The sequence below is a fragment of the Hakea prostrata genome, chromosome 4, assembly GCF_041222555.1.
Source record: "Hakea prostrata isolate BN-2017 chromosome 4, UWA_Hpros_2, whole genome shotgun sequence".
Taxonomy (NCBI): domain Eukaryota; kingdom Viridiplantae; phylum Streptophyta; class Magnoliopsida; order Proteales; family Proteaceae; genus Hakea; species Hakea prostrata.
Genome location: NC_142603.1, coordinates 53,485,018 through 53,495,416, shown reverse-complemented (window position 1 = coordinate 53,495,416; position 10,399 = coordinate 53,485,018). Strand labels below are relative to the sequence as shown.

The window sequence follows — 10,399 nt, the reverse complement described above, 5'->3', positions numbered from 1 at the left end:
GAATGAAGCTTCTACGACAACTACTCCAACATGAAGCTTCTAAGACAAAACCTAATAATGGCGTGCCACCAATGACGAATTTTTAAGCGTGTGTTTGTTTGTCCAGCAAGGAATAGGAAAAGACATAAAAAGATTCTCTAACGTCGAGACTTATAGATAAAGAAAAACATCACGTTTGTCTTCATAATTTCTCCACAGGCAAACGCAGCCCAAGCAAAATATGCGCTCCAGCGAAGCATCTCGATTGTGGCTAAAGTTGATTTTTATTTGTCGAATTGGCGGCTAACGTGTTGCCCACTTGCCCAACCGTATATATCACCGTCTCTCTTGTTCTCATTCCACAACAACTTCCATCCTTACCATTAAAAAAAAAAAAAAGTCTCAGCGATTGCCCGAGTTCTATTGAGAAAATGTGCGGCGGTGCGATTATCTATGACCTCATCCCTCGCAATCGAGGTCGTTCCGCTACTGCTTCTGATTTCTGGTCTGATCTCAACTCCACAAACAGCTCAGATTTCCATTGCTGCAACCCGCAGCAACCACCGACGAAGCAACCTTCCCCTTCTTCAGGTACTTTTCTCTCTAACTCTACTCTGTTCTACTCGGATGTGCTTTTTTATGTGTGATTTTTCACTTGGGACTTTCTTCGAACAGGTAGTGAGAGTGGCACTGATCAGAAGAATGGCAAGAGGCAGAGAAAGAATAAGTACAGGGGGATTCGACAACGTCCATGGGGCAAATGGGCTGCCGAAATTCGCGATCCTAGAAAAGGAGTTAGGGTGTGGCTGGGTACCTTCAACACCGCGGAAGAAGCTGCTAGGGCTTATGATAGGGAAGCAAGGAATATAAGAGGTAAGAAAGCCAAGGTGAATTTCCCAAATGAGAGCGAATTGCAGAATGCCAAAAAACCTGCTACTCGTTGGAATCCCCAATTTTTGTACCAACATTCGAGTATGGATTTCTTGAACAGTTCGAAGATGGGTTTCGCCAGCGATTTGAATCAGATGGGAGCGTTTCCGCAGTTTTATGCTTCCTCTGCTTTCAATCCGAACCCAATTGATCCTGTGGCTGCTCCTCCACCTACACCCATTCCGGTTCCATTGCCACTGCCGAAGAAGGAGATAACTGTGTCTGAAACAGATGTTGAGGATTCAATAACGACATCTGAGCAAGTTAAAATGAAGACAGACGTCAATGAAGTGCAGACGCTATCGGAGGAGCTGATGCAATTCGAGACATATATGAAATTCTACCAGATTCCGTATCTGGACGGGATAAGTGAGCAGTCCGTGGCAACGAATCTAACCACCGATCAGGAAAACGTAGTTGGTGGCGTTCCCTTGGAGCTCTGGAGCTTCGACGACGATGTTCCTCTTTCAAGTATATCAGAAAATGTCTGATTTCCTTCTTTGTTGTTTTTCTGTTCTTTTCTTTTTGGGGGTTAATGTTATGTGATGGTAGAGGGGGTGATTCTTATCATTCGTTCAGCGGATAATCCTGTAAATAAATTTAGTTTCTGTTTCTTCTTCGCAACTGAAATTTTAATGAAAGACCGGGCCTTTTTTTTCACATGAATGCTCCCTTTACTGTGATTCATGTTCCTGAAGCATCAGATTTCCAATTTTAATCTCCAATACTTCATTCACTGTAATCGATCCGATCCCCCTTTCTCTTCCTCTGTTACTAAATTGTTAATTTATCACTCTCCGCGGTTAATTTGTACCCAAAGATTCTCACTCTAACCGCGCTTGATCTTACGAAAGGACGACATAATTGTATGACTAAAAGGAAAATTAAAGTTTCATCGATTATAGTAAGAAGTAGGGAAGCATTCACCTCTAGAACTGGTCAGTTATTGCAGAGCTTTGGCTATAGATTTGTTCAAAAGCTTCTGCGATTTCTTTCTCTTCAGGGAGGAGCAGAGATTCTGGCGTCAATGGTCTAAATCGGCGTCAGAGTTAGACATGGAGCGAAGATTGGGGATCGCGAATCAGAGATCGAGAAGCGCCGCCTGAGAACGTTGGGCGCTCCTGGTATTGGAATACAGAAACACCAAATTCCTGCGGGCTAAAACGGTTTCTGGGGATGAAACCAGAGGCGAAAACGCCCATGGCTTTTATCGCGTTAATATTTCTACTCTTTCGGAACCCGTAGCGTGGAATTATATAGATTCCATCATGTAAGCCTCACGGCTGCTCCGGATCAGCGATAGAGACGAATAAAAATGAAAAAGTTGAATTAAAAAAATAAAGACAAATTCAAGTTGAATTAAAAAAATAAAGACAAATTCAAAGACAGGAGTCCTTTTGGAAGACTCAAGACAGGAGTCCTTCCCGAATTAGGATCTCTATATCCTTAGGTGCTGCTCTTGAATCTGCACTAGTCCTAAGTTGGTTCAAAAATGAACTGATCTGATTTTAAATCGAATGACTGCATAAGAAATGAACTATGAGAGTGGGCTGCCTATGTTGACGGGAAGCCACCTTCAATAATTGAGCTAGATTCTGGATAACACAAAACCTCAATAGTGAAGAATTTAGAACTCAAGGAGCATTCAAGGCTAAGAATTTTTATAGGAGAGTAAATGCTGTTGTTTTCTCACCTCATCCCCTTTTTATCTTTTATCTGTTCCCTTTATACTAAAATCCATGATGTCTTTGTGGGAAAGATTCCCTTACTCCCTTAGATTGGCATATACTCGTTTAAGAGTCTAGATTGAGAGTAACCCTTGGCTTGTTGGAGAAACCAAGGCCTGAATCTTTTTCAAGAAGCTACAAGTGCAATATACCTGGCTTTAGATATTATCCGAAATATCTATTCACATTATCCTTGATTTAACATGCAATTAATGCAGACTGATGTCTTTTCAACTGACGTTAAACTCTCGAGACCTGAGAATTACGCATTAAATGACACATTCAGTTCTTCTTTGAGAAATAATATCTTAGGTATCATTACATGAACTTCTCTTCCGTAAAGTGATAATGCTTATGTGGTGCTTGCATAAAGCTACTCTCCTCAAAATGTAGCTTTCCGTACTAAACGGTTCACTTTGGTTCCTAGACTCATCCGAATTAGGTGTAACACTTGGGATAAGAGTTTCTTTATTTGTTGGATTCTTCCCACGCATGTCACTAGATCCTCGGAGTTCCCATGCCAAGTTTCTTTAACTACCAAATATGCTAACCAAGGTATAACCACCATCTCAACCTTCTATAAATTTAACTTTTCACTCGGTTCAACACAGTGGCTCCTATTCTAGTTTTGTACTTATCAGTGTGAGTAAGCATAGAATCTCAGCTCTAATACATTATCTAAAATTCAGTGTTTTAATTAGGAAGCGATGGCAATGAATTGTTTTACTTTCTCATGATGGATTAGTCGAGATGCAAATAAGTCAGGATTAGTCGAGATGCAAATAAGGATTAGTCGAGATGCAAATAAGTCATCGAACACCTTGGTTACTCATAAAATAAAATAAAAAAGAATAGAGTAAATTGCACTGGTACCCCCAAAATAGAGACCTTAAAGTACTGGCACCTACTTTATGTTTAAAAAGTACAAAAACTCAAAAATTGGATTTTTATTGGATATATTTGTCCAATTTGTCACTGAAAAATTTATCATTGAGAATAGTTAAATTACAATTTATTTTCAATGACAAATTAAACAAATATATCTAATGAAAATTCAATTTTGGTGTCTTTATACTTTTAAACATAGAATGGGGGTGTCAGTGCTTTAAGGCCTCCATTTTTCAGTGCCAGTGCAATTTATTAAAAGGAATATATGAGAGGCACAGATCGCACTAGTTTGATTGTGACAAAAATATATATATATATATTTTTTTTGTCATCAGTTACCCAAAAATTAAGATCTTTGTTCTCTCAAAGTATAAAGCAGCTGCCTTGTAAAATCTACCTCCTAGTTTTCCTTCCATAAATCAATTGGTGCATAGGTAGGGAACTCTAATAAATTGTTGGTAAATTCACCATATGGGATGTTCAAGGAGCCGTTGATAGCCGTCATCAAGTTACCTCAAAATCCATCTTTGTCGACAAGGGCAGGCTCAGTACGAATCTACATTCTCTACCCATCAGGATAGGTTTGTACTTTTCACATTTTTCACTACACATTAGGAAGGAGGTCCCATTTCTAATTCAGTGTTTGAAAATGACTTCCTTTCTAATATATGGTGAAAAAGTGTGAGAGAAAAAAAGACCTTTGTCTTAACGAATAAAGGATCTAGACTCACTTAGGACTAGGATTATGCTATCAACATATAAATTCACCAGCTTCAAGTAGATGAAAATCAAAACAGCCACAATAAACCAAAAGAATAGGTAGAAGAAACTAGAAAATAGGGGCGATGGATAAAACCAGAAAAAAAGAAAATGAAAATAAAAACAAGAAACAAAGATGAGAAGACAGATGAGAAAATAAGGGCAATGGATAAAAACCAAAAAAGAAGAAAACGAAAACGGAAAACAGAGAAGATGAGAAGGTGAGGAAGAAGAAACAGGAGAAATATGAAACGGAGGCGATGGAAAACAGAGAAGTAGAGAATAGAGGTGGGAAAGAAAGAAATCGAAAGAAGAAACCAGAAAAGAAGAGAAGTGAGGAAAAAGAAAGTCTCTTCACCCCAAGACACGGCGGCGGCGGTAGAAGTTTTCAGAGCGGCGAAGCTAAGGCAATTAATCGTTTTTATGTTTCCAGCCACACACTAGTTGAAAATTGGCTTGTTAAAAAACACTCAACCTTGAGAGGTGACGACTCAATTGGCAAAAGACCACAGTTCGAATTTTCTTTGTTTGGGCGTAAGGCAAAGCTCCGCCTATACCAATTATATAAAACTCCAAGATGAAGATGTACTGTAGGTACAGATGAAGATGTAGTGAAGTTGTACCTACGCTGGCCCCAAAAAAAAAAATAATAAAACACTCTCTTGATCCTCAATACCTACACAAGCAGAGCCACGGGTAGGGTATCGGCTTATCCCATAATAAGGGATCTCTACAATTCTACCACAGTGGTTTTCTCCCTTTGCATATTCTCCATGGCATATCTTTATACAGAAAGACAGTTCAACTTCAACACTCCAGGCCGCTAAGCTAGAACAAAATTTCTCGCTTAAAAAGTTTATCACCACCTTCTGCAGGGGAATAATTAAACCTCGGTGCAGTATCATAATCTGGATGGGCCATTACAACCTCGGGATTCCAATACCAAGGAAGAAGGTAAGGTGAATCAATCGAAGAAGAAGAAGATGAAGAAGAGGTAGACCAAGGGTGAAGCATCACTGAACCCCAATCTCTGCTTCCAATCTTAACTTCTTTCAATCTCCTCCTCACCAAAAGTCCCCCAATATCCTCCCTTTTCATCTCCGATACGCTCCAGAGTATCGCCATGGATAACAGCAACACCAGCACTGCGTCCTCTTCAGGCAAAAACTCCACCACCAGTAACTTCCAATTCAACAAAGCTGTGGCTTTCCCAGTTGGGTTCTCCGGCGTGAATCGAACAACTGTCACAAAACAACCTTCTTCTTCTTCTTCTTCTCCTCCTGCTGCTTCGTTAGCACATTCTTCCTCTGTTTCTTGATCAAATCTCTTCGAGTCTCGATATTGCATCTTCCTACCTCTTAGCAACCTCACCTGAATTTATCGGATTAAAATTAAAATGTTGATTTTCCTAACTGAAGGATTAATTCAAGAATATCCTACCTTTTCGGATGGATCAAGGGAATTATTGTTTTCAAGGTGGAAAGAGAGACCCAATAAAGGGGACGACGATTCCCACCGTATTGTTAACTCGTCTCCCGTGGAAAGATGCCAGGAAGCTTCTTGCCTTGATCTCGATTCTTCTTCTACTGGCGTAGCAGTTCCCACCACTTTCTCTGGTTGTGCAAAAGCCAGATCGGATGAGCATCCAAAAAGACGCACCAGATTAGCAGAGGACGCCATTGTGATGAAAGAAACATACCTGGAGCAGTGCCGATGGAACCGCCGATGTACTTCCAAGACCCTTCACGTATTTCCACGACCCTGTTCTGCCGCCTCACCGTTTTCGGAGTTTCTCCTGCTCTCCTCCAAAATCCTTCGGCTACCCTACGAAAAAAACAAACTTTTTTGTTTCGTGGAATTCAACAGGTACAGGTGGTTTTGTGTTAATGGCAGTTTTTGTAGTACCTGATCCTCATAACGAAGCACTCTCGGCCAGAATGGTCGAGCACGGTGCGAGACAACCACCGTCCTTCCTGCGGATGGTAATTTCTCATCCTGAGCATCAAGTCGGATATCATAGCGCCGGAATCGTCAGTGACTCGGTCAGGTACGCATTTCAACAAGTAAGGAGCTTGCACCGGAGGAGTAATGGAAACCACAACCCTCAGGCTCGATTGTTCAGTTTGCTTGTCAATTTCCTTCTCCAGGGTAAGAGAAGGAGCTCTAAGTAAGTCGTTCCAGAGGAATACTAGTTTGCCAATTAGGTTACTCTTTCTTCCGATACAACCACCACCACCACCGCGGCGGCGGCGTTCGATGACCACACCTCTCGTCCCAAACTCGCAGTAAAGGTGCCATGTCCTCCTCCACGACGCAGTGTCGCCGGCGATCTGCTTGTCAATTCGTAACTCCTTGTGGCATTTAATTGTGGAAAGACGCATGAACTCTTTCTTCGTCTCTATATCCAATTGTTTGCTGTTGAGGTTGGATGACACAAAAACGCATACCTGAGAGACAAATTTCACAGTTCGTTCGGAGATAGAACACGGAAGCTTTTTCTCCATAAAAAAATTTAAAAAAAATTGATCGTCGCCTGAGAGATTCGAACTCTCGCGGGGAAACCCCATGTACTTAGCAGGCACACGCCTTAACCACTCGGCCAAAGCGACGTCGTTGATGAGAAATGCTCGAATACCAAGAAAAAGGGGTTCAAAAGTAGACCCTACAGCTACAGCAACGATAGAAATGAAATGGATGTTCGCCATTATCAACTACGGCGACCTAATGTCAACGCGCAACATTACTCAGTGGGAAGCCATCATTACTTTGGTCAAGCAGCAAATAGAATGATTTACTTACTCGTCGATTCATAAAAGATACGTAATTGACTAATCAATCGAACTATTGAAGCTAATCTAGAAACAATAAGAACGAAAAAAAATGCAGAGTGAGAGATGAGACCTCTAACAAGAACCTGGGTTCCATAGACTTGTATTTCTTGTTGACATCAAAATCTGGAACTTCCCAGTAAACGAGCGATTTCGCAGATGGAATTCTGTCTAGGGTAGCTCCTGCTTTTTCGTATGGTAGGCCAAAGTTTCTCTCCCACAGCTCCTTTGTGGCTTCCAAGTCATCTTCCTTCACTGTATCCCAAACCCCCACCACCTTTTCTATGTTTCTCTCCATCTCCTTCATGTCTTCTGCGTATATCAATGGATAGCTCTGCTTCAAGCAAAAGACCCAGATTAGCCATTTAATCATGGTTCATGATTATGCAAGGGACGAAAACAGACACACAGTAACAGGAAAATATATTCCCACCTGATGGGTTAACCAAATAAGCAAGATATCAGATGTGGGCACAAGGCTTGAGTATGAATCACCTCCCAACCTTTGCAGAAGATACAAAATCCCCTTGTATCTTTGCCTGGCTGCTATCAGATAAACGATTTCAAACATGTAAGGCTGCGAGAACTTGGAATGCAAGGATCTGTTCTTACAAACTTGGGTGAATATGTCCTCGTTGTGGGCTGTAGTGGAAAGGGAATCGTTGATTCCGGTAATGGTGTCGACTTCGAGTTCGAAAGGCTCCGATGGGTACCTGCGGATCCAGAGATCTCTGCATCTATTCAAAGCGTATTCTTCGTTCTCGTCGTCTAAGATTACGGGTTTCTCCACCAGCTTCGAGAATCTCGATTCGCAGTACTTCCGGTATTTTGCCTGAAATAGGAAGTCTTCGCGTTTTCAAAAGTTCCAACCGAAAGGGAAATTAATCGAACATGTGGAGTGCATATCATCTTGTTTGTCTAATTTACCGGATTCAGGGAGTGACAGTGCCAAACCCACTGAATATCCAGCGGAGGAAGAAGCATCGGAGGCTTTGTGGATCCAACCATGAGATCAGCGATAAAGGGCATCCACTGCTCCTCATACCTAAGAAGAAAAAGAATCAGATAAAGCTAATTGGGCAAGTAGAGGAAAGAAGACAAGGGTTTCAGGAGAAAAGCAAACCTTCGGATGGAGAAGAGGGTAATGTTCTTGTTGTGAAGCCATGGAGACTCGGCGACGATTCGTAAGAAGGAAAGATGTCTCCTCGCTGCGCCGACAAGATCAATACTGAATCTGATCGAACCTGAATCGTCCTGTATCTCACTGAGGCTTGTGATCGAAGCGTCATCGGAAGCACTGAGCTTCGACATTCTTGATTAACACTCACAGTGTCGTACTCAGATTGGAAAACTCCATTAGAAAAGCATGAGAGAGGTGTATATAAGATTATCTATACTATTTATATTCGTTGGTGATGTCAGAGAGAGATAGAGAGGCCACGTGGATGTTTTAATTCTTGTACGTATGATGTATGAGTAGAGTGGGGTCAACCCTCTGGTGGCGGAAGAGGCCTTCACCGCTTCACGCTTCAACCAATTTGGAAAAGCTAAGAACACTAAAATAAAGAAATGAGAAATCATTATTTTTTCGCCGAAAAAAAAATATAAATCATTAATTTATGTTTTAAATACTTTTTGTTAATGGGGGTTCTTTTTCTATAATTGGTTGGTTTAGTATTATTAAATATAAGCTCACGAAAAAAATTATTATGAATATAAAAGAAAATGTTTACCACGTCAGCATATATTATCTTCCGGTCCAATTGGTTTTCTATAATTTTCTGTTATCCTTATCATGTGAAAAATCGATATATTTATCATGGCTAGGTCTTTTTTTTTTAATTTTTAATAGGAAAAAAATTTATTCAAGGGCTGGAACTGGGAAAAAAGGAATATACAACTCAACTAATCAGGGTGTAGATATTGGTTATATAGTCGTGTTCGCTATCAATTGGACCATCTTAACTGGGTGGTTACAAAAGCTAGATTCACTCATTTATTCTCATATATTTTTTTTTTTATTGTCCTTGGTGTCACTGAATTTATTTATCTTTCTTTAAAATTTGTAATTTTATAGCCTTGTTTGCAGTGGCGGAGCCACGTTGGGACCGGTGGGGCCATGGCCTCCAATTTTTTTTAAATTACAAATATTCTTGTTTTTTTCCTTATTTCTCCATTTTTAAATGTGAAATACCACTATTTGGCCCCCTCCAAAAATTAAAAATAAAAATTTAAGATAAAGATGATGGGTACAAATGTCATTCATAATCTTTATTTAATGGTTATCATTAAATCCCTAGTTTTAAGGAATAAAAGGTTAAATTATAATTAAAAACTAACTCAAGATCCATGAATTTCTCCTTATATATTCTCTCCTATTTTCATTTCTATTTATTCTCTCATGAATCTCCTTTTTTATTCCTATTTATTCTATTTTTTTTTCTCACACGTCTCACAAAATATTGAAGTAGTTAGCAAACTTTAGAATTTTCTTAAATCTTCTCCACATCAGGTATTCACTCTCTCTTTCTCAAATTATTCCTTTCTCTCTCTCACACTCATGAATTTTCTATTAATTTATCTAATTTTTAATGTAGATTTCACATTAAAATATAATAATATATTATGAGATGGGACCTACAGTGGGTCCCACATTGGCCCACCTACATTCGGCCCCCCAATGTTCAATCCTGGCTCCGCCCCTGCTTGTTTGTCTTCAATTTTGATTGTGTTATATACGAATTGCAGGTCAATATTAGTTAAATATTATAAAGTCATTGAGGAGTAAGGCATTGACCTATTTTTGGTATTGGTCTCTTTCTTATTTTTCTTATTTTTTTTTTTTTGGTAAACAGCACTTCATTTAGATAACTAAAAAAAGTACAAACACACCTGCATGAGTACACAAGGTTCAAATCGAACCAAAGAGTGGCAAAAGACCAAACTGTCGTACATGCAATAGACAGGGTCAGCCAGGGTAAGGGTTGGGTCAAGCCCAAAGTGGATCATAACCACAAAACCCTTAGAACAAGAACACCGAAAAAACACCAACACCCTCAAAGGGGGACAACTTACACGCCTCAAGGGCGGACATAACACCCACATAGGGGGACAAATTACGCCTCAAGGGTGGATCCAACACTCCTACGATTACAGCGATGGTAGCAGCGAAAGTGTGGATAAGGTTTAGACCTCCCATCCAGCGATGCTGTATAGGCGTACCGGTCAAACTCGATGCAGAAAAACTTGTACCCAGACTTGGAGTTGTTCTGCGGGGTGCACCAAAGA

General features: G+C 40.2%; 2 protein-coding genes and 1 non-coding gene across 3 annotated transcripts; 1 reads left to right on the top strand and 2 right to left on the bottom strand.

Moving 5' to 3' along the window:
* Window positions 1–313: 313 nt before the first annotated feature.
* On the top strand, window positions 314–1,559 carry LOC149019612 (ethylene-responsive transcription factor RAP2-12-like). Its single transcript, XM_089153587.1, has 2 exons — window positions 314–570; window positions 655–1,559. Exons 1-2 carry the CDS (start codon window positions 411–413, stop codon window positions 1,398–1,400), a joined length of 906 nt encoding a protein of 301 aa, XP_089009713.1. The 5' UTR covers window positions 314–410; the 3' UTR covers window positions 1,401–1,559.
* Window positions 1,560–4,712: 3,153 nt separating this feature from the next.
* On the bottom strand, window positions 4,713–8,481 carry LOC149019610 (enolase (DUF1399)). Its single transcript, XM_089153586.1, has 8 exons — window positions 8,235–8,481; window positions 8,039–8,156; window positions 7,545–7,943; window positions 7,185–7,445; window positions 6,189–6,730; window positions 5,983–6,107; window positions 5,724–5,896; window positions 4,713–5,654 (listed from the first exon to the last, which is right to left on the bottom strand). Exons 1-8 carry the CDS (start codon window positions 8,420–8,422, stop codon window positions 5,112–5,114), a joined length of 2,349 nt encoding a protein of 782 aa, XP_089009712.1. The 5' UTR covers window positions 8,423–8,481; the 3' UTR covers window positions 4,713–5,111.
* TRNAS-GCU (transfer RNA serine (anticodon GCU)) lies at window positions 6,811–6,892 on the bottom strand. The gene has a single exon. It is a non-coding gene; the product is annotated as a tRNA-Ser (tRNA).
* Window positions 8,482–10,399: the final 1,918 nt, after the last annotated feature.

Bases quoted from the DNA above. Each gene is read 5' to 3' on its own strand.
- LOC149019612 (XM_089153587.1), top strand. From the start codon at position 411: ATGTGCGGCGGTGCGATTATCTATGACCTCATCCCTCGCAATCGAGGT. The intron at 571-654 runs GTACTTTTCTCT...TTCTTCGAACAG, and splicing joins GCAACCTTCCCCTTCTTCAG to GTAGTGAGAGTGGCACTGAT.
- LOC149019610 (XM_089153586.1), bottom strand. From the start codon at position 8,422: ATGTCGAAGCTCAGTGCTTCCGATGACGCTTCGATCACAAGCCTCAGT. The intron at 7,944-8,038 runs GTAAATTAGACA...TTCCTATTTCAG, and splicing joins ACTGTCACTCCCTGAATCCG to GCAAAATACCGGAAGTACTG. The intron at 5,897-5,982 runs GTATGTTTCTTT...TTGCACAACCAG, and splicing joins TTCCATCGGCACTGCTCCAG to AGAAAGTGGTGGGAACTGCT.